The sequence below is a fragment of the Ursus arctos genome, unplaced genomic scaffold, assembly GCF_023065955.2.
Source record: "Ursus arctos isolate Adak ecotype North America unplaced genomic scaffold, UrsArc2.0 scaffold_15, whole genome shotgun sequence".
Taxonomy (NCBI): Eukaryota; Metazoa; Chordata; class Mammalia; order Carnivora; family Ursidae; genus Ursus; species Ursus arctos.
In genome coordinates this window covers 33,146,836-33,170,628 of record NW_026622819.1, presented here as the reverse complement: position 1 = coordinate 33,170,628, position 23,793 = coordinate 33,146,836, and the positions used below count along the sequence as shown (strand labels likewise).

General features: G+C 38.1%; 2 protein-coding genes across 10 annotated transcripts in view; both read left to right on the top strand.

Moving 5' to 3' along the window:
- CUNH5orf34 (chromosome unknown C5orf34 homolog) overlaps nt 1-2,621 on the top strand; it is a 29,363-nt gene extending 26,742 nt beyond the window's left edge. The window contains exon 13 of the mRNA XM_026506910.4: nt 2,300-2,621. Coding sequence (XP_026362695.2) covers nt 2,300-2,493 — 194 coding nt within the window. The 3' untranslated portion in view covers nt 2,494-2,621. The remainder of the gene's footprint in view (nt 1-2,299) is intronic.
- On the top strand, nt 11-23,188 carry TMEM267 (transmembrane protein 267). Of its 9 annotated transcripts, XM_057312231.1 has the most exons (7): nt 5,046-5,104; nt 7,248-7,366; nt 12,470-12,652; nt 14,910-14,989; nt 15,824-16,060; nt 17,375-17,762; nt 21,278-23,188. In XM_057312231.1, exons 6-7 carry the CDS (start codon nt 17,451-17,453, stop codon nt 21,611-21,613), a joined length of 648 nt encoding a protein of 215 aa, XP_057168214.1. In that variant the 5' UTR covers nt 5,046-5,104; nt 7,248-7,366; nt 12,470-12,652; nt 14,910-14,989; nt 15,824-16,060; nt 17,375-17,450; the 3' UTR covers nt 21,614-23,188. The 9 variants fall into 9 exon arrangements, with proteins under 9 accessions (XP_057168212.1, XP_057168213.1, XP_048080330.1 ...); XM_057312229.1 differs by lacking the exons at nt 5,046-5,104; nt 15,824-16,060 and adding an exon at nt 11-538; XM_057312230.1 differs by lacking the exons at nt 5,046-5,104; nt 15,824-16,060 and adding an exon at nt 11-538 and having other exon boundaries at nt 14,895-14,989.
- The last annotated feature ends 605 nt before the right edge of the window (nt 23,189-23,793 follow it).

Genomic DNA, 23,793 nt, shown 5'->3' with positions numbered 1-23,793 from the left:
TTTACTGAATTTATTTTTTTTCCAGACAGAGAGAGAGAAAAGGGGGGGGGCAGAGGGAGAGAGAGAATTTTAATTTTTACTTTTTAAAAGATTTTATTTATTTGAGAGAGAGCATGAGAGAGCACAAGCAGTGGAGAGAGAGAAGCAGGCTGCCCATCGAGCAGGAAGCCCGATGTGGAACTTGATCCCAGGACCCTGAGATCATGACCTGAGCCAAAGGCAGACGCTTAACTGACTGAGCCACCCAGGTGCCCCTGAATTTATTAGTTCTGAATTTAACAGTTTTTTGGTGGGGTCTTTAGGATCTTCTGTATATAATATCATAGCATCTACAAATAGAAACAGTTTTACTTTTCCAATTTGAATGCCTTTTCTTTCTTTTTTTTGCATAATTGCTCTGGCTAGGACATTATGTTGAATAACAACGGTGAGAGTGGGCGTCCTTGTCTTATTCCTGATCTTAGAGGAAAAGCTTTCAGTTTTTCACCAGAGTATGATGCTAGCTGTGCTAGTCATTCATGGCCTTTATTATCATGAGGTAAATTCCCTCTATACCCGGTTTGTTGAGAATTTTTCTGCATCTATTGAGATCAGATAATTTTTATCCACTTTGTTAATGTGGTATATCACATTGATTTTCATAAGCTGAACCATCCTTGAATTCCTGGAATAAATCTCACTTGATCATGGTGTATGATCATTTATATATACAATCTCTACACCCAACGTGGAGCTTGAATCCATGACCCTGAAATCAAGAGTCAAACACTCTTCCGACTGAACCAGCCAGGCACCCCTGTAATTTTTTCTTGTAGTGTTTTTATCTGGTTTTGGTTGTCAGGGTAATGCTGGACTTATGAGTTATAACATATCCCCTCTTCTATTTTTGGAAGACTTTGAAAAGGATTGGCATTAATTCTTATTTAATGTTTTTTGGAATTTACCAGTGAAACCAACTGGTACTGGGCTCTTGTTTGTTGGGAGGTTTTGGATTACTGATTCAATTTCCTTATTAATGATTGGTCTATTTAGATTTTCTATTTTAAGATTCAGTCTTGGTAGGTTGTGTTTCTAGGAATTGATCTGTTTTTTCTAGGTTGTCCAATTTGTTGGAATATAATTTCACTCATTTTTCTTATGAAACGTTTTGTTCTGTACATTCCTACCCTATTCATCTAAATTTCTTTTATCTTGTGATTTTTCTGTAATCCTATTCAAATAATAAAGTAGCTCTGGATCAGAGGACAGGTTTCTTTCCACTCTGTTTTGTTTGTTTGTTTATTTACTTATTTATGTGGGTGAGGGGCAGAGGGAGAGAGAGAATCTTTTTTTTTTTTTTTTTTTTTAAAGATTTTATTTATTTATTCGACAGAGATAGAGACAGCCAGCGAGAGAGGGAACACAAGCAGGGGGAGTGGGAGAGGAAGAAGCAGGCTCATAGCGGAAGAGCCTGATGTGGGGCTCGATCCCACAACGCCGGGATCACGCCCTGAGCCGAAGGCAGACGCTTAACCGCTGTGCCACCCAGGCGCCCCGAGAGAGAGAATCTTAAGCAGGCTCCATGCCCCCAGGGGTGCCAGGGTGGGTGGCTCAGTCAGTTAAGCGTCCAACTCTTGATTTTGGCTCAGGTCATGATCTCAGGGTTGTGAGATCAAGCCCTGCATCAGGCTCTGTGCTGTGCGTAGAGCCTGTTTAAGATTCTCTCCCTCTACCCTCCCCCACATCCCTCTCTTTAAAAAAATTAAAAATATACTGCACAGATTATTTATATTCCTATCACTCCTACTTTTGTTCTCTTATTCCCATATCACTCTTCACTTAAAGAAATATTGAGATTTTGATTCTTTTATCTCCTGCCTATCACCAAACTTCTTTTTTTTTTTTTTTAAAGATTTTATTTATTCGACAGAGACAGAGACAGCCAGCTAGAGAGGGAACACAAGGAGGGGGAGTGGGAGAGGAAGAAGCAGGCTCATAGCAGAGGAGCCTGATGTGGGGCTCGATCCCATAACGCCGGGATCACGCCCTGAGCCGAAGGCAGACGCTTAACCGCTGTGCCACCCAGGCGCCCCCAAACTTCTATCCAAATACACATAGATACTCTCTTTCCTTTCTTCCTCTCTTATATCTTAACCAGTTTCTTCACCTATAAGTTCTGAAGTACCAAATCTATTACAAATCCAAGAGATCTTCCTAACAGAGTAATAATATTTTAATAGGAAGACCAGGCTTTCTGAAATTAAATGTACTTATATAATGAAAAATGTGGGGGAAAAAACTCCTTAACTAAGCAACTTAGTTTTATTGGAGAATAGTGGTATCCTAAACCATATTTCTAACAAAAAAAACGAACAGTCATCTGATCATTATGAACCAAAATCTCCAGAAACCTTGCTGGAAGAAGTTAATGAAAAGACAGTATCAGTGGCATTGAAAAAAACCTCTGAAATCCTTCAGGATATTGACTGTCTTCTATCAAGTTCTAAAAAGTAAAAAATGGAATTATTATAAACCTTAAAGATGTTTCAAGTGACTACTATAAAATTACTAGTAAGCCAAGAAATTATATATATTACTTCTGTGCAATGATATGAAAAATGACATTTAACTTTGGAGGTTACCTAACTTGTAAATTTTAAATATATCTTTATAATGTACTTTATTAATAAAGAACTGTTTTAGAATTTTGAGCAATTTCTTATTTCAGATTTATGAGAAAATTTTATAAAATTATAGTGGCTGTTTTATCTTGTGGAACATTCACTATTAATCCTCAAGGGTTTTTTTCTTTTTTAAATGTGCAGAATTGTGTGCATTTGGTCATTTGCTATTTGGTCTCGCCAAGTATTTTTCAACAGAACTACCAAAAGAGAATTAGATCTTTATATATATATATACAATATTGTATCAAGCACTTCAGCAAAGATCAAATCTTATCTGAATTGTCTCATTAGATATTTTCATTCCTTTTGAATATCTGGAAAAAATGTATACTACACAAATGTGTGAAACTAACATAGCTCATCAAAAGTGCTGTTTATTGCAGCCTAGTGCTGTTTATTGGGAAAGCACAAAACCACACATCTAAAGAGACTTCAAGATTAGACCAATATAGTAGAAATGTTCTAATTAACTTCTGAATTTCTAGAAAAGACCAGCTTCTTGACATAAAAGAGAAGAAACAACAGAGGAAACAAGGAGAAAAAGAACAAAGCAAGCAGAGTATAGATTAGGAGTGATAATGTCAATGATTTGAATGGGCACAATGTTCTCTTGTTAGCTCTTCTCACTCTGGGCTCCTTACTACTTTTAGGTTTCAGCACAAATTATCACTTCATCTGAAGGGCCTCCCCCACTTAGTCTCTATTACATCACCCTATTTATTTCCTCTACAGCACATACTACAGCCATCTAACTTTTCTTTCTTCCATAAAGTCTTTCTATAGCCTGTTACCAAGCACAGTGCTTCGCACATGGAGCATTCAGTGTGTTGTATAAATCAATCAGTGCCTTTGGGCTGTAGGGTGACTACAAAGAATTGTAACAATTTCATTGTTTTGGTTGCAGGAAGCCATCCATGTTGTTCTTCAACAGCTTTAGAAAGCCTGGAGTATGAGACATGTACAATGCTGCCATAAGGGCAATGCGAAATTGTTACTGCATTCAGACAAACTGTCCTTAACATGACTAACAGACCCCATATTGTGGTTAATGTATTCTTTTTAATTAGTTTTTAAACTATGTGGGTTAAAATGTGTATCATTTTCCCCCTCAGTTGAGTCTTTTCCACTGGCTTCTAAGAACCAAGAGTGACAAGCAATGAAAAGTTCTGTCACTGAGAAACTGAGCCACACTTTAGGTTTCTGTGAGAGAGGCGCCTAGGAGTTTCTTGAGATGGAAGATCTCACTTTTTACTACAGAATTGTCTTTCAACTGTAAAACTAATATAATCCCACTAGTGCCCTTACTTTCCATCTCATCCTTGTTTTGAGAAACTGTAGGTAGGAAGAAGAAAGCAATGAACCTTTTGAGACTATCCTAGAGCCAAGGCCAAGCTAGATCACCTCCTTAGTGCTAACTCAGGCAGCAAGGCAGACTGGGACCTGGCCACGGTCCTATTAAAAAGCTGCATCTTGGGGGCGCCTGGGTGCACAGCGGTTAAGCGTCTGCCTTCGGCTCAAGGCGCGATCCCGGCGTTATATCAAGCCCCCATCAGGCTCCTCTGCTATGAGCCTGCTTCTCCCTCTCCCACTCCCCCTGCTTGTGTTCCCTCTCTCGCTGGCTGTCTCTATCTCTGTCAAATAAATAAAATCTTTAAAAAAAAAAAGCTGCATCTTGAGTCCGGTTAATTAGGGTCAAGCTCCCTTTTACGCAGTTTTTTTTCCCAACTCCTGTGCGTTTAGTAGTCATGATTATACGGTCCAGCCCTGTCATTGCTGCCACAATAAAGTGTAGCGCCCACGTCCGCCCACAAAGTGGCAAAGAATAATTATCAAGAAATCCCCAAGGGGGCGTTGGAGCGCTATGAAGGAGCCGCAGATCTGCACGATCGCGCGGTCCCTCCATCTAGTGAAAAACTCCGGCGCCCAACCTGAAAGATCCCGTAAAGGAAGCCGGAAATTTCTCTACCCCTTCGAGACCCAAGATGGCCCGTGGCTCCTAGCTCAAGTGTCTGGATATAGGGCCCGTGCATCCGACATTAGGTGAGGTCACTTCTCCGTCCCCAGCTTCCCAGCCGCAAGTAAGGGTGCGTTGTGCGTCTGTCGGCTGCTAAGTCTGGGGCACGGCGCCGGCAAAGCCAAGAACGAATGCTCAGGTTTGACAGGAAACCAACAAGGTACTTTACACTTCTCACCCCGCTGTCCCAAAGGTCTTCTTACGGGGGACAGCGGGAAGAACTCGTGCTACCCACCCCCTCCACCAAAGAACAGCGAGCTACCGGTTCTCGTCCGTTAGGAATGGGGCCAGTATCCCGGCGTCCTCTCCGCCGTTTGGGGCTGGAGTCGCTCTGGCCGGCGTCCGGCGTCTCTATGGTGCCGGCCGATGGGGGGTAGAGGGGCGGGGCCGCCGTTCGCGCTGCAGGCTTCTGGCTGGAAAGTCGAAGGTGGGCGCGGCTGAGCTCCGCAAGGGCCCGGGCGGGAGGGGGGCGGAGTGGATGCCCCGAAACTGCGACCTGAGGTGGGAAGCCGAAGCTCCGGGTTCCAGATGGGGTGGGCGTGCAGGGGCGGCCAGTGCGCGGGAGCCGAGAGCCAGCGGGGTGTGCTTGACCGCCCGCACTGTCTGGCGATCCCGGGATGTGCGCGAAGCCCCGGAGTGTTCCTCCGGCTTCGTGGAGCCTTCGAGATTCCACAGGCACCCAGTCCTCGCCTAGGCTCTGCGTCCCTGGCGTTTTCCTGGCCCAGGGCGGGGTGACGGGGGTCTGGCCGGAGTTGCCCATTGCCGTCTTTAACAGGGCTCGAGAGTCCTACGTGCCCCGGGTCCCAGGAGGCGTGGATACACTAAATGTGAAAGGGTCCCTTCCCTGCCTAGGAATTGCTGCGTTCCTTTGACGCCAGGGCTTCCTGCCCTATTTTCTTCATCGGCATTTTTAAATTACTGCATCACACCAGCCTTGGGAAAGAATGATTTGGGGAATTTGCTGAGACTTGATATATGTTTTAATTCAGAATTGTATGTTTTATTCCTAATGGGAATAAACATTTTAGTTCCTAATAGTTCAGAATTGTATGTTTTATTCCTAATGGGAATAAACATTTTAGTTCCTAATAGGAACTAAACATTTTATATTCCGGCTCTGTGGAACTGAGTAGGATTTGTGTTTCTTTCCTTTGCAAATTAGCTGTATTATATTTGGCATCTGCTTTAGGTATTATGGCATTAACAATTAAGTATATTAGAGGCGCCTGGCTGGCTCAGTCGTGGAGTGTTTGACTCTTGAGCTCCGGGTTGTGAGTTCGAGCCCCACATTCGGTGTACAGATTACTTTAAAAAATTAAAATTACAAAAAATTAAATACATTAACTTTCACAGCACTGACATTGAAAAAGACTTATTTGTAAAGCAATACTAAAGGTAGTTATCAGATTTTAGACTGCTTTTACCTCCAATTTTTGTAAATATTTGTGTGATGGGAGAGTAAAGCAGATGATACTTTGGGAATTTGTTCTTTGTTTTGGCAGAAATATTTGTCTTAAGATTATTAACAAACTGTACAATAGTGTATAATTAAAGTAACTGGCTAATTATGTTTGTGGAGGTAAGATTACTACTATGTATACTTAAAGGCCCCATAGTTGATGACATTTTACTGTAATGGAATGAGGTGTGGCAATTTGACCATTGTAGAAAGTGGCTGCAAGTCATAAGGACATGTTAGGCTATTATAAGATAAGCCATCCCCAAAATATTTTTAGTTCATAGGCTGAGGGTTGCTTACCTGCTTACCCATTGGATTAGTATAATAAAATATTTATTAAATACCTTCAGCACATTAGATTTTATGCATGAGAGGCTTAAAAGAAAATTATAATTACTACTCTTAAGGGAACTGCCCAACAAAAGTATGTAAAATAAACATAAATTTATTTTTACAGTTTTTGAGGTTCCAGGGTCCATTCTGTTTGTAGGGGAAGGGTAGGAAGTGGAAAAAGGAAGAAAAAGGTATGAAGAAAAATGGGTATACTTGGGTGTCTTAGAGACAATAAATAAAAGGCAGTACACTTATTAATGTTCTTTCTCCCCCCCAAAAAATGTTTTTTTCTTATCCTCATACTCAGAATCTAAGACAAGGATGTTAAATATATGCACTAATAGAGTGAAATAGATGTCAGAATTGTGTTTCTGGGACCATAACTATACCTTTATGAAAATGGAGAGAAAATTGTGTTAGATACCTATTTCTATATAACAAATTACCCCAAAACTTAGAGGGTTAAAACATTGAATGAGTATTATCTGTGTCTGTGGGCTAGGATTTTGTAAGAAGCTTAGCTGGGTGATTCTGGCTCAGGAGCCCAAGCAGTTGTAGTCCAGATGTGTGCAGGGCTGCAGGCATCTAAAAACTTGACTGGGGCAGAAGAATCTACTTCCATGTTCACTCAGCTTTTTGTTCCTCTCTCGTCAAGCAAGCTGTTTTATACTTTCCATTTATAAAATGCATTTCATGCTGCCCCATTATGTGTACGTGTTCCTATTCACAAACCATGATAGAGTTATATTATTATAAACAATAAGGTTTTCTTTTTCAGGTCACTAAATTTGGATCATCATTTAAATACTTGAAGTGATCTTTTGATGTTTCACTTTGCTCATAACACGTCATTAGCTACCCCGTCTTTTTAAAATTTGAACTTACGTAAAACACAAGGTTAGTAACATTTAAATATACTTTGGGGTGATAAAAATTGTTTCAAGGGTAAAAGAAGATGAGTGTAATGCAGTGGCTTTATAGTGGCATCATGCAATCTGCAATTAAGTGGATAATGACCTCTATTTGTCCCCTTTCTGGGATAAGATTTGAAAATAAATTTGTAGTAAATGCAGATATGAGCATAGCCTGAGTGGCAGTAGAGCTTTTCTGTTGAGCTTCTATGTGTGTCCAGCCTACATTCTTACACGCATCCACCTGAGTGGCCTTCTTTCTTCTTTGGGCTAATTTGCAGGCCACAGCTTCCTGAAGGAGGGAATGTTGCTGCTAGTGTAGCACTCTCTGGCGTGGTCATTAATTGGCATTTGTGTGTCCCAGTTCCCATCCAGCTAAGTGGATACTGGCATCTATCTTTGGTTCAAAAGGATATTTTATAAACTTTAAAATTATTTGCACTGAACCTTTAAACATGTTGACTTCTTTATCCATGCAAGTGTCAAGAGTTTATTTTGCAAAGTAGAAACAAATGATTCATAATGTATGGGACTGTAAATCCTGAGGTTTATAGAAAGGTTTCATGACTTGGAGGTATCTTTTGCATTTTTTACATTTTGGTCTTGCTTGAAAGTACATTGAAATCACTCATTTCCTGATCCTTGAAGAATCTGTAGACTTTAACCCAACCTCAGTTCCTTTCAGAACAATTTTCATTATTGCAAATGACCAAGAATTTGAGGATTGTTGTAGACTCCATTATCATTAACAAAATAGTTGTTCTGTGCAAAGCAAGTCTTCTTCACAATATGAAAGAATTAATGGAATCAGCTTATTTCACCTGGAGATGTAGAAATCTTTTGTACAGGCTTCGCATGTGTCAACTAATACATAAATAGGAACAAATTATTTTTATATTATGAATTTGACTTACAAGAATTGTATAAAATTTTATTAATGTTTATCGATGTTATCTATTCTAATATTTTTATTAATACATATAATGTTATAAGTATGTTTCTACTTTTCAAAAATTATACTTTTAAGAGACTGACTCTAGCATCATGGTCTGAGTTGTTTAATGACTTCTGACTAACTTCAGAGTAGCTTTATTTGTTTTGTGGGTATAATAGTAAGACTTTGAAAATGTTTTGGGAATTATGGGACGCCTGGGTGGCTCAGTTGGTTAAGCATCCAACTCTTGATTTTTGGCTCAGGTCATGATCTCAGGGTCATGAGATCCAGCCCTGCACGGACCCCCGCATCAGTCTCCACACTGGGCATGGAGCCTGCCTAATATTTTCTCCCTCTCCATCTGCTGCCCTCGCCCCAGCGCCCCCACTCGCGTGCTTTCTCTTTCTCTTTCCCCTCTCTCAAAAAAAAAAAAAAAAAAGAAATGCTTAGGGAATCAAAGAAAGGGGAAAAAAGTACTGATCATATGTAAGCTCGTGAATGAGATACAAGCCAAATGTACAGTTTTCTGTATTCTTAAATGTGCATTATATGTACGTATTTTTAACAAAAATTAATATTTTACATATTTTATAGGCTACCTTTTAAATTTTAATACGTTGAGCATCTTTCCATGTCAAAAAGATGGAAATAGTGATTTTTTAATGGCTGCATAATTGTGTGGCATTTATTTCACTAGTCTCCTATTCTGGACAGTTTCTAATTCTTCCTTATGAACAATGCCATGCTGAAGATCCATATGTATTTGAATCTACTTATTTTCTTTGGATAAATTCCTAGAATTGAAAATGCTGAGTCAAAAATATTTGCTCCTTTTTGGGGCACCTGGGTGGCTCATTTGGTTAAGTGTCTGCCTTTGGCTCAGGCAATGATCTTGCTCTCTCTCAAATAAATAAATAAAATCTTTAAAAAAAAAAAACTTGCTCATTTTTAAATGATTTTTGATACATATTATCAAATTGTCCACTAGAAAATTATACCAACTTATACTCCTGCTAATACACAGTACAAGAGATCGTTTCCCTACCATTACTAACAGAAAGCATTAGCAATCTTTTGTGAATCTTACATTGAAATCTCATTGTTTTAATTTAAATTCAATTGATTGCTAATAAAGTTGAAACCCTCTAATAATTTTTTTGATCATTTGTATTTCTTCCTTTTCCAAATTGCCCTTTCATAGACATTGCCCACTTTATTATTGGGATATTTATTTTGCCTCTTAATTTTAAGAGTGCTTAATAAAGTAAAACTCCTAATCTTTCCCCTCATAAAGGTTCTAAATTTCCTCCATTTGTCTTTAACTTTGCCATGTATAAGTTTTACATTCTGATGTAGTCATGTCTATCAATATTTTAAAAATAATTTTGAGCTCCTCTGTAAAAGTCAAGCCAGCTGGACTATGTAGACGTCTGTTTACAAATTCATGTAAATATCCCAAACTTGATAACCAAACTACAAAAGCTATCTAATAGAAATTTTCCAGGCAGCTAGTCAACAAAACTGATTCCCTTTCTTAACCGAACCAGGGAAATATTCTATTATATTGCAAAACTCTGATCCATGTGGATGTGACATTTTAAAACCTGGAGTTGTTTGATTAAACGACTCTACTGTATTAAACTATGCACTGCACCGATTGAAAGCAGATGATCCAATCTCAGGTTTCACCTGGTGATTGACTTCTCTCCGGTACTACTTAGCAATTGAAACCTAACAGACTGACCGCTTGTGTGGACTGCTCTTCCTGTCCATCATAGTATATTTGTGAGTATGCTGTTCTAATGCAACTGGAAGAAACAGAGCCACTTTCTACAATATGTGCTGAGAAGGCCAAATACTGTCTTTTCCAGCCTCCCTTGCAGCTAGTCATGCGATGGAGGCCCAGCCGGTCGGACACTCCAAATATTGTATGAGATCAAGTAAACAATCACTGCCAGGAGTCTTCGATGGCAGCAGCAGACAGTGCAGCACTGTGCAGTGCCGGTGGTAATATCCGGTGACAGGTTAGGCAGGGTAAGCTGTGCTCAGTGGTGGGGAGGTCTCTACCACATCAGTTGTCTGGTGTCATTTTCACTGAGATGCTTGAGGCATAGCTTTGAGGCCTGATTCTTGAAACCTGGCAAAACTGTGATTTCCCAATATCCTTTTAATAAATTTGGGGTTTCTTTTGCCTTTACTGCCAGAGTGTTTTCTTTTCCATGCACTTAAGAATCCCAAGGGATACAGAATCAGGGTTAAATAATAATTGTTCCTCTACCAATTTAGAATTATATACGCATTCTCCACTCCCCCATACACATGCTTACTCGATTTCTGGACTTTGTATTCACCTTTCAGTACTTATGTTACTCTGCTTTTCCAAGTTTATTGGCATTAACTCTTTTAAATGAAATTTAGAAACATTTTGTGAAGTTCCTAAAAGGAAATCCCTTTATGATTTTAATTAGAATGATATGAAATTTATTGATTCCACTCGAGGAGAATAACACTATCAATGTTGTCTTCTTACTCAACAAAATGGCCTGGCTCTTGTATTAGTTAAGTTCCATGAAAGAAGCAAGCTACTTTGCCTGGGATTTATACAGGGGTTAGACGTTCTGTAATTGTGGGGGCTGGGAAAGCAGTCAGGGCAGACTCCTGCCTGAGTCTGTTGTTGAGCCTGGAGCGGTTACAAATCAGCTAGGTAGACGCAGTGGAGAAGGGAAGGTGGGTGTGGAGGAGAGCAAGAACGGAATGGAATCTGCGTTGGCTTCTCGCCAACTCCCGTTTTGATGCTGTGGGTGATCTACAGCACAGGCTAGCGCTCTTGACCCCGGGATTGCACATGCAGACAGGATCTGGAGAAGCTGGAGGAGCTGGGGCCAGCCCGCTTCCCCATGCCAGCAAGGCGAGCTAACAGATCATGTCCAAGCTCCACATGCAAGAGAGAACTATTACAAGAACTTTACAAGGAAGGGAATTCTGGAAAATGTGCTTCCAACTAAGCTGAGCTGACATACTATGAAGCCATCAGAGTTCTAAAGAACCGATTGATCTTTTGTGGCCTTTAATACAGCTTTGTTGTTTTCTTCATAAATATTTCCTGTTTAGTTTATTCCTTGGTATTTGGGTTTTTATTGCTCTTGTGAATGTTTTTTCCCATTTTTTTCCTTATAATGATTGCTTGTGTATTATAAAGATTATTTTAGTATTTATCTTGAATTAGCCACCATTTGCAACTTTACTTCTTACGGTTTTCAAAGACCATAGACAGCCATTTCACTTGCGAACAAATGTAATTATCTTTTTCTTCCTGGAAAGGTAATGATATATTTTCTTTCCCCCTCCCTCCATCCCTTCTTTGTCTCATTACATAGAATGGAACTGCCAGAACAATATTCTAATAGCTATACTGTTTCTAACTTTTAAGGTTATGTTTCTTGGTTTTCATCATTTTGGTTTCTCGTAAACTAGTGTTTCTCAATGTTTAGTGAATATAAGAATCACTTGGTATTCATACATGCTAAAAATGCAGATCCCGGGGTATTTTATATGCAATTCCTACTGGATAACAGATCCAGTGTATGAAGATTTTTCATGAATTAATTCCACACTTACTTAGCACTTAGTGTGCATGAAAGGTGTAGTAGTGAACAAAGTTGACTGAGTTCTTGTGCTCTGAACTTTTATTTTCCTTCCTGAAATGTGTACAGAGCATAAATACTTGAAAACAAGTTTTTTGGCTCTAAAGGTATTACTTGCACCACCATTTAAGCTTAGTTTCTTTGAACTAACTAGGCCACTCTATTTTTTTTTAACCAGTTTAAAAGTGGTGAGTTACATTGCATTGTGGTCAGAGAATTTGGCCTGAACATTTACAGTTTTTAGATTTTATTGAAGTTTTTCTTGTGGATGAGTAAATGGGTAGTTAACTTTTGTAAATGTTTCATGGACATTTGGAGAGAATGTGTTTTTCATGTAAAATATGTAATTTTAGACCTGAATATGAAATCAAACTTGTAACTATATTATTTAGATTATCTATACCTATTTTTGGCTACTTGATATAATTTACATATTTTACTGCTTTGTGGTTTGTCATGTAAGCGTCTTTTTTTTTTTTTTTAAAGATTTTATTTATTTATTTATTTTTAGAGAGAGAGCAAGAGTTCCAGAGAGAGCATGAATGGGGGGAGGTACAGAGGGAGAAAGATTTTCAAGCAGACTCCACTCTGAGACCGAAGCCCAATTCAGGGCTCGATCCCACAACCCTGAGTTCATGACCTGAGCTGAAATCAAGAGTCAGACGCTTAACCAACTGAGCCACCCAAGTGCCCTGTAAGCATCTTATATAACTTTATTATGACTTGAATATTTTATCCCTTTTAGTCCCTCTAAGTCTTTTGTCATGAATTCTGTTTTTGATTTTAATCTTACTATGGCTGCTTTATTTGGCTTATATATTCTAGATATATATTTTCTCATTTCTTTTTTTTTAATTTTTATTTTGTTATATTAGTCACCATACAGTACATCCCCAGTTGTTGATGTAATGTTGCATGATTCATTATTTGCATATAACACCCAGTGCACCATGCAATACGTGCCCTCCTTACTACCCATCACCAGTCTATCCCATTCCCCCACCCCCTCCCCTCTGAAGCCCTCAGTTTGTTTCCCAGAGTCCACAGTCTCTCATGGTTCATTTCCCCCTCTGTTTACTCCCCCTTCATTCTTCCCTTCCTTTTACCGATCTTCCCACTTCTTATGTTCCATAAATGAGTGAAACCATATGATAATTGTCTTTATCTGCTTGACTTATTTCACTTTATTTTGTATATGGCTGAGACTTTTTGTTTGAGGTATTTTCTTATGAACAATAACTTAGATGTTTCCTTTTGTCCCAATCTGTTTCTTTATAGGTAAATTTAATAGGTTCACATTTATTGTGGTACTTGTGTTTGATGTTTGGTCCCTTTTGCTCTTTTGGGGGGGTTGGGATGATGGTAAAATCTTCTTTCATTTTTTTTCTTTTCTGTTTTGCTGTACTGATCAAGTTTTTTAAATTTCTCTTCTCTCTCCCTAGTGATTTAGAAGCCCTGTTCCTCCATCCTTTCCCCCCAGATATTATATATAGCTATTATAATTTCTAAGGCAAAATTATTGAAATTAATAATTGTCACAGAGGTGCCATAATTTAGCTTATGTAGAATCCTACAGTCATGATCCTTTTTTCTCAGAGCTTTATTAATGTTGCCCCACAGTATTTTGGCATTTATTGTTGGTATCAGTCACATTCTTCTTTTGCAGATACCCTTTTGGGGGGGGGCAGGATTTGGAGACTCTAAAGGATTTTTATCTTTATTTTTTGAATTTATTTTTTCTTTCAGTGCTTAATTCTTTGTCATTTTTCCCCCCATCAAGCTTTGAGAAAATTCTTCAAAAATGTTCTTATTCACTAATTGTGTTTTTTGAAGCATTCGTTTTACTATGCATTATTCCTATTGAGCTTTTATTTGGGCAATCAGGTTTTTCATCTACATAAGCTCTTGTTTTCAGCTCCTTTTACATGAAAGCCTGCTGTTGTTATTGACAATAAAGTATATTTTCCTAACTTTTTAACATCTTTGTTGGAGTATAATTGATACATAATAAACTGTACAATATTTAAAATGTACATTTTGATACATTTTGATGTATATATGAAACTATAAACCATGAAACTATCACCACAATCAAGATAATGAACACATCTGTTCCCCCAAAGTTTCTTTTTTCTTTTTTTTTAAATATTTTATTTATTTATTTGAGAGAGAAGACAGCCAGCGAGAGAGGGAACACAAGCAGGGGGAGTGGGAGAGGAAGAAGCAGGCTCCTAGCGGAGGAGCCTGATGTGGGGCTCGATCCCAGAACGCCAGGATCACGCCCTGAGCTGAAGGCAGCCGCTTAACGACTGCACCACCCAGGCGCCCCCCCCAAAGTTTCTTTATGCTCCTTTTTTATCCTTCCAGCCCCCCCGATGTGCTTTCTGTCACTTAAATTGGTTTGCATTTTCTTGAATTTTATATAAGTGGAATCGTGTTCTGTACTCTTTTAAAAACATTTCCAAATGAAGATTTCAAATATATAGAAAAGTAGAAGATACTTTAACGAACTATAGTATATCCATTACCTATCTTAAACAATTATAACATTTCCCATACTTACTTCATTTATTTACTTTTTAAAATTAAGACTTTATTTTTTATTGCAGTTTTAGGTTTACAGAAAAATTAAGCAGATCGTACAAAGTGTTCCCATGTGTTACTTCTCCCTCTGCACACATTTCTCCTTATTATTAACATTTTGCATTAGTGTGATACCCTATTACAGTTAATAAACCCACATTGATATATTGATTGAAGTTCATAGTTTACATGAGGGTTCGTTTTTTGTGTTGTATAGTTCCGTGAGTTTTGACTGTGTACTCTGTTTTTCTTTTTGATTTGGTTTATTTCATTAAGTATTATTTTGAAGTTCATCAGTGTTTTTGTATGTATTGCTTTTTTGTCTTTTTCTATTGCATGTTTTGTTTATCCAGTTGGGTTGTTTCCAGGTTGGAGCTAATGTAGATAAAGCTGCCGTGAACGTTCGTGTACAAGTCTGTGTGTGGATGTACGCTTGCATTTCTCGCAGGTAAATACCTAGGAGTAGAATGACTGAATCTATGATAGAAGGATGTTTAACTTTTTGAGAAACTGAAAAGTGGTTTATCATTTTAAATTTCCTCCAGGCAGTGTATGAGAGTTCTGGTTGCTCCACATCTTTTCTACATTTGGGATGATGAGTCTTTAATTTTAGCCATTCTAATAAGTATGTCTTATATCTCATTGTGGTTTTAATGTGCATTTCCCTAATAATTAATGAGGTTGAGTATATTTCATGTGCTTGTGGATCACCTGTATATCATCTTTGTAAAGTAACTTTTCAGATCTTTTGCCCATTTTTGTATTAGTTTATTTTTCTGTTACTGTGTTTTCAGAATTCTTTGTTCTAGATATAAATCCTTTTTCAAATATGAGATATGCAGATATTTTCTTCCAGTTTGTGGCTTGTCTTTTCATTCTCTTAACATAGTCTTTCAAAGAGCAGAGGTTCTTAATTTTGATGAAATTCAGTTTATTAATTTTTAAAAAACAGATCGACCTTTTGATGTTGCTTTTAAGAACTCTTTGCATAACCCAAGGACACAAAAATATTCTATGTTTTCTTCCAGAATTTTTATAGTTTTATGTTTTACTTTTAGGTCTGTGATCCATTTTGACTTAATTTTTGTATATGGAATAAAGTATGGTTTGAGGGTCATTATTTTTGCATGTGGATATCCACTTGTTCCAGCACCATTTGGTGAAAGGACTGTCTTTTCTCTATTTACTTGCTTTTGCATATTTTTCAAAAATCAATTGACAGTGTATGTGTGGACCTATTTCTTTTTTTAATATATTTTTTATTTTCTATTTTTTTTTTAAGTTGGCTCTACACCTAGTGTGAAGCCCAACATGGGGCTTGAACTCACAACCCTGAGATTAAGACCTGAGCTGAGATCAAGACTCAAGTGTTCAACCAACTGAGCCACCCAGGCACCTCTGTGTGGATCTATTTCTGATCCCACTTTCTATTCTGCTTCATTGCTCTATTTGTCTGTCTTTATACCAACACCACGCTGTCGTAATTACTGCAGCTGTGTAAGACTTGAAATCAGATGGTGTAAGTCCTTCAACGTAGCTCTTCATTTTCCCAAGTTGTTTTCCTGTTCTAGTCTTTTGTGTTTCTCTATAAATTTTGGAATATATGTAATGAGCTATGAATAGTTTTTATTACAGAATGGAAGTTGAATCATTCTTAATACATCATTTAGTTTTTCTTTTAGTCTCAGAACTAAAAACAATACAAAACAAAAACTTCAGGTATCACATAATATTGATAACTTTAACTGGATAAATGATTTCAGTAGTCTATGCCAGGTAAGTACGCAGCACAGAATTATGATTGCCTTTTTATCAATTAAAGTTCTGTGGTTAGAGGCAACAGAAAAGCAAAAGGGATTTATTGGAAGATGCTGGGGTAGCTCATAGAAGTAAAGGGTAAGCTGTAAGGGCAGCTTTGAGAAACTTCAAGACTGAACCTGAGAAGTTGACGTCCTTACGGTTCTTTTTTCTTTGGCTGCTCCATGTAGTGAAGCCCAGCTCTATAAGAAGAAAAGGAACACTCTCCCACCAGCTCCATTTAGGAAAATTCTAGAAGGAGGTTTGATTGGGTCAGCCTGGGTCACCTTAATTAGCAGATTATTTATTACTAGCCTAATCACTACTGGAATTGATGACTAATTAGTAATTATGAATTAATTACTTCTACTGATAAGAGAGACAGGAATTCTAATTGGTCAGCTTCAGAGTTTGGATATTGTGATGAGCAGTTTTCCTAAAGGAAGGAGATGCTGTTTTCAGAAGTTTGGAAAATAGTTGCTGGGTACACGGACACAATGGATGGCCACTACCATGTAGCACACGTTGCTGAGAAATAGATCTGTTTGATGACCTCAAAGTAATAGATTGCAGTTGGTGGGCTTTCTTAAATTCACCTTGATACATACTAACACGTAAACTGTTGTTCCTGGAAAGCTAACCTGTTCTCTTTGGGGTGCATAGCATATTGTATAAAACATGTAAGCAGTACAATTTTGTTATACTTGAAAGTTACTAGGAGAATAGTCTTAAATGTTCTCACCACATGCACAAAAAGGTAACTGTGAAGTGATGGAGACGTTAACTAACCTTACTGTGGTCATCAGTCCACAATACGTCTGTATATGAAATCACAGTATACACCTTAAACTTAGCAAGTGTTATATATCAATTATATCTCAATGAAGCTGAGAAAAATAAAATGAAATTACTGACAACGGTAAAAAAAAAAACCACCAGTTTTTACAGCTTGGTTTTGTATTTGTGAAATTATTGCTGATATTGTTTTGCTTAAATGTTATATGGCATTATTCTTTTCCTCTGCTTTCTATTTTAGGGTGACTGGGGATGTGAACCAGAAGAAGCTGCTTGTTTCCTGATGGCTTTTAGTGCACACTGACGGGGCGTCTGAGATGGCATCTGAGGCTGAGAAGACCCACGCTTTACTCCAGTCGTGTAGCACCGAGTCTCTTATTTCCAGCCTCGGTCTGGGGATATTTTGCCTCGTAGCCGACAGACTTCTTCAGTTTTCAATAATTCAGCAAAACGACTGGCTTCGCGCCCTGTCAGATAACGCCGTCCATTGTGTGATTGGCATGTGGTTGTGGGCAATTGTCATCGGAGTCAAGAAGACAACTGACTTTGGAGAAATCGTTTTAGCTGGATTTTTAGCCTCTGTTATTGATGTAGACCACTTTTTTCTAGCTGGATCTTTATCTTTAAAGGTAAGAAGCGTATAAGTTTAGTTTTTCTGGTCTTTTAATTTCTGTAGCGCCATTATAGTGATCTTCACAGCATCACTTGAGAGCTAGGGAAGATTATCCTTATTTTAAAATAAGAAAGCCCATTCATCCTTTTTTTTTTTTTTTTTTTTGAGCGCTTAGTACTTCCCTGAAGGTGAACACAGACATGGTGCTAATCAAGTTATTGGCATCACCAAGTGCCAAGGATGCATACAGAGCTAAGGACTCAGTAAAAGTACCTGAGGAGTTCGGTGCTGGCTTTACCGAGGATGGCACTTAGCGAAGTCTTGAAGGAAGCATTCATCAACTGGTTTAAAGTAATGGGGGTCATTCTCAGGGCTCTCCTGGGTATTTTTCCACAGTTCGTTCTTCAGGACCACACTGAGAATTTCCCCCTTATTCTTCATATCTCACAGTTCGTATGCAGCTTCTGAGTGTTCCCTAACAGGGGAAGAGCTTTAAGATGATTCCTAATCCTGGGGAATGACTCCGGTGGAGTCATTCCCCAGTCCCTTGTGGGGCCAAAGATGTGCATTTCAATGGGCTGATTAGGCCACAGTCCCTGGTGGAGAAGTTTGAGGGATTTCACTGCGGTGTTTAGCTGTACAGTGGCCTGTTAGCTTTGCAAATGAACGAAGCTTGAAATACGGCTCACGTATTTTCTAAATGTCAACAGATTTGCCGCCCTTTTCCGTGTTTATGATGTGTAAGCACTCACAACAGGGCTGTGCTTTGTTCAGCACTGGTCTGGAACAGTGCCTGGTCATCTAGTTGGCGTTCAGTAAACACTTGTTGAACGAACGAGAAATGATGACCTGTTCCTTGTATGTGTCACATACCAGGTATTTCTCAGAGGTTGTCTCACTTATTAAAAAACTTCAGTAAGGAATCAGTAATGCCTGATTAAAGACAAACTTTAGCTTTTTTGCTCTAAGTGGAAGCAGAATAACATTGTGTTTGAGATTGGAATCAGTAGACATGAGTTTGAATCCTAGTATGTGGTGTTAGCAGAGCACTTTCTTCTTTAAGTCTCAATGTCCTCGTCTGTAAAGTGTGGATTCTGTCATTACTGACCTCATGGGGCGGTCGTGGGTGTTAAATGAGCACGTTAAAGGACAGATCCCAGCAAATAGTTCACAATAAATGTTAGTAGAGATTGGGAGAAGCTATCAAGCATCATAAAAAGTGTGGTTCATAAATGCATTCATCTAGAATTTATCGTAATTTTTAAAAACATTTAGGCTATGCACTGTATTTATTCTTTGATTCACTTAGAAGCAGTAGTGTTGAGAATATGAGCCATCGAGTCAGACGCAGTCTACACTTATTCACTGCACAACCGGGGGAAGCTACTTGGCCTCTATAAGCCGCAGCGTCCCCCTCTGCAAAGTAATCCCTAACCCATGCGACTGTCGTAAGGATTAAATGAGATGGTGCACATAAAGTGTAGCACAGGGCTGGTATCAATCCTTTTTTTAAGTGAAATATGAACATTTTTTCACATTAACTGTAAGATTGTGTGTGATCATCAGTTACAAATACCAAAACGAAAATAAGTATTTATGATACTAATTTTTAAATATCTCTTGTTCCTTCTGTTTGTAAGTGATCTATTTTTACTTCCTTGATTTTATGATCATGTCCTTTTCTTCTTTCATTATTTTTCTATGAATGAAAAATCTGGGTTGAGATTTTACACATCAGCCAAGCAACAGAAATTTCTTGTTTCTTCTTTAGCATCTATTAATATAAATAGACTTTACAAATGAAAGCGTAAAGAGTCAATGTCCCTTCAGACATCCAGAGCATAACTGCTAATCACATCAACTTCAGACTGTTGCTGTCTTCCAAGGAGGGATTACCGCAGGCTTCCTTGTCCGCCCTGCTGTTGAGGAGCGTGGTTCCGTGTGGCTGTGGAGGGAAAAACCCAGGTGGAGACAGGGATGGAATAACAATACAGAAATGTGGGGCGCCTGGGTGGCTCAATCCGTTAAGCGTCTGCCTTCGGCTCAGGTCACGATCCCAGGGTCCCGGAATCAAGCCCCACATTGGACTCCCTGCTCAGCAGGGAGTCTGCTTCTCCCTCTGCCTGCTGCTCCCCCTGCTTGTGCTCGCCTTCTCTCTCTCTGTCAAATAAATAAATAAAATCTTAAAAAAAAAAAAAAAAACTCAAACAATACAAATGCTATGTGTTCTGGCGAAGTAGAAATAAAACAGCTAAGAATATGGAGAAGGGATAGGAATGTGGCATAAACTCTTTGATGGATGTTCAGTCAGTAGGTGAGAGTTAAAGACACTGGTTTAAGGGTCATGTGACTTCACATGGTGCCGACGTACAGTGTCATTGACGGGTGCCTTGTATTTTAATGGTGGGAAGGTTATGCCTCTGTTTTTTTAATGGGAACCTAATTTTTTTTTTTTTACTCCCCCTTTTCCTCTTTACCACCCGGTGTCCAGATGATTCCTCTCCCTTCCTTTTTGCCGTCTTCTCCCCCAGAACCAATACCTTTTAAAGCCTTGAATCATGCATGCTTTCAAATCCTTGCTTTGTAGCCAGTGCTCTCATCAACCAGGACCCTTTTCAGTGTTTCTCTTTCTAGTGGTAATTTTAGATCAGTCTTAGGTGCCCCCGTCTTTCCTGGCTTGTGGTGGGAGCGTGAGAGAAAGTGCGCTGATGTGCTGTGTATTTTAATAGTTTAGAGTATTTGAAGTTTTAGGCGCTCTCTGCCTTCTGTCTGTGCTGAGCGGGGTTTGGTATAGTTTTATTTGCCCTTGTCTGTAATGTTTTTGAGGATGTGCGGGGAGATTCAGATTTAGGCAATCTTCACTGCCCTCGGCTTCCTTTTTATTTAGAAAGTATCTAATTGAAACTTAACCTTTACAGCATGTGAGAACAAAACCTTACTCAAGAACCCTTCAGGGATTAACCCTGAAATTTTCATTTGTTTAGTTACTGATTACATTTTTTTGTAACGGTTTAAAGTTTTTACTGGAGTTTAACTCAACTTTTAACACTTATTTAAAATAATATAATCTTTCTAAATGTTGTCATAAGTGCATTCTGAAAATATTCAAGGCAAATATAAAGTGGTTACAACAAAAACATTTCCCTTTCATGCCCTTATTAATAGAATATTTTATGCAGTTGTGAGATTTTTTTCAATGCTTAGAGGCCCCAGATAAACTCCAAATACACACAAACCATACATTTGGAGTATAAATTACATTTGTATTGTGACTTTTCTAAGCAAATAATAGGAAACTTTAAAAAATTAATCACCATGTCCTTGAGATCTTGGTTTCATTGTTAATGCAGAGAATATCCCACTCACTCTTCTTTGCTTTCTGTGTAACAGATTTAATACATGTGGCCTAGAAAATGTTCCCATTGTATTTCTAATAGACGCCTAGAAAATGTTTTAGAATATTAAGAAGCATTTACCAAATTTTGTTTGCCAAGAAGGAAATGATACCATAGCTACTGCTCTCCCCGGCAGGCTGCTTTGACTCTTCCACGAAGACCTTTCCTTCACTGCTCTACCGTCATACCGGTTGTGGTTGTGACCCTGAAGTTTACTATGCACCTTTTCAAGCTCAAAGACTCATGGTGCTTTCTTCCCTGGATGTTATTTATATCCTGGACCTCACATCATATCCGAGATGGAATTCGTCATGGCCTGTGGATATGCCCATTTGGAAAAACTTCTCCGTTGCCATTCTGGCTTTATGTCGTCATCACCTCCTCTTTACCTCACATCTGTTCGTTTGTTATGTATTTCACAGGGACCAGACAAATGATGTCGTCAAAACATGGAATCCATATTGACGTTTGAGGTAACTGTGTGTGCTGGGTCTTAGGGAAGCAGATGGTTCAGATGATGATAATTAAGGGTGGCTGACATTATCAAGTGAATTTTTAACAGTATATTATATTAATTATTATAATTCCTGAATCCTCTTGCTCAGGAGGCATGTACACTTTTTAAGAAAAAAGTATATATTTGTTGTAATTCTACTTCTCTCTTCTCTAACCTCTAGTACAATATTAGAGTTTCGTTTATTCCGTGATAGATTTTCTTTTTCTGTTTATCTGGCTTTACTACTAGCTCTAGTAGATTGATACCCAGTTAAGTATGCTGGAGGTATGGGTTTAAGGCAGTCCATTTCAGGATGAAAAACAGATCAAATCATGGGGTGACTTAATTTGTAAAAAGTCAGCATTTGTGTCCACGTGTTCCTGAAATACCGGAACAGTGAAACAGCCAAAATAAATGAAATCATGAATAAGATGTGTAGTGAACACTCCCGTTTCTCTATTTCATGTATGTTGATCCTGACTGAAGTTTGGTTGGCCAGCTATGTTAGTGAGTTGTGATTACCAGCAGAATCTGTTTCAGCGCCCTTGTGAGACATCACTCTACTCTCCATAAAAGATAGTGACTAACAGAAGATCTAGATTATTGTTTCAGGAATCACCTTAGGAAGTAATTATTGTAATATGTCGACTGTGGTAACATCCTACTCAAGTATTATTTTTTTAGTTTCTTTGTCCAAAAATCTCATGTGTTAAGGTTTTAACTGTTCTGAAAAACATAACTAAGTTTAACAAAATATTCGTTAAAAATTAACAAAATATTGATACTTGGCTTATAACCATGGAATTTGAATTGACACAAAAAAGAGCTTACCAGTTACTTCAAATGTAAAATCCCGAATGTGCCATTAAAATTGTTTTAGTTGCTGCCAAGTTGTTTACACACTATTTTAAAATTCATCAGTTAAATAATGTTTAAATATCTGCCTGATACTGAGAAACAAAGCATATGTTTTTCAAAATGAAGGATTTTTAGGACATTTGCTTTTTCCTTTGTTCTTGCAGGTTGATCTGTTAAAAATGATTAACCTTTATTAGAGAAGGAAAATTTAGTTGCTGTAAAATTTTACACTTTCACAGTTCAATGTTACTTTGATATAAAAGTCAGTGTCCTAATGGCACTTGCTTTTTTTTTTTTTTTCAGTATCCTATGTAGCATTTGCTGTCTTTAGATTTTCTTACACATTTGTGATTTGTAATGCTAGTGATTGTGTGCCTTACTCTCTGAGAAATGCTGAAGCAATGCCTTATCCAAAGCATATTTTTCTTATTTATTAGGTTAAACAGAGCTCTGTAAATCGTTGTAAAGTTTCACGTTCTTTGGTTTTTCTTTTTGTTGTTAACCAGTCGGTTGCACTCTATTATGTTTTAGAATCTGTTATCTTTCAAGAGCAATTGTTGTGTCAGTTTGGTTGGTATAATAAATATTATATAGTGGGGGTAAATTTGAATAAGGTAGAGATTTTTTTAAGTATATAATTTCCGAAATCCATGGAAATAAAGCATATATCTTGTATCACTTTTTCTGACTAAATGATGAAACTCTACTTTTTTTCTTTCTCCATATTAGACAAAGGAATGTCACACTGGCATTTTGGGCCTTATTTGAGAATGTCACACTGGCATTTTGGGGGCTGTTCTCTAACTTTTTGTATTAGAAGGGAATTCACTTTGCTCGTGACTCCTTGCTTAAATAGTACAAATTTTAAGTGTGGTTTATCCTTGTTCCTTCCTCTGCCATCAGAAATGCTCCTTGTCCTCTAAATGGTCTATAACAGCTGTGGTTGTAACCTTTAGAAATATAATAGCCAACTTCCCATGCCACCATTTTGTTTTTTAATCTTATTGAAAAAGTTTCTGTCAGTACAACATTATATTGGAAATTGGAGATCTTGTTTGCATGTATGTGTTTTCTCCATCCACTAGATGTCCTCCATTCACTTAGTGGAGGCTGGTCCACTGATCTGACCTTCCAATCTACTGTACTCTTGAGGCATGTTAGTTATGCTAACGACTCAGAAGAACTTCCACCATTAGACTGTTTTCTACTCATCCTCACCTCCTTTCTTCAACTTAGGCAGCCATCATCACTACCTCCAATCAGGCAGACACTCCCTGGCTCCTTTTTCTTTTGCAATT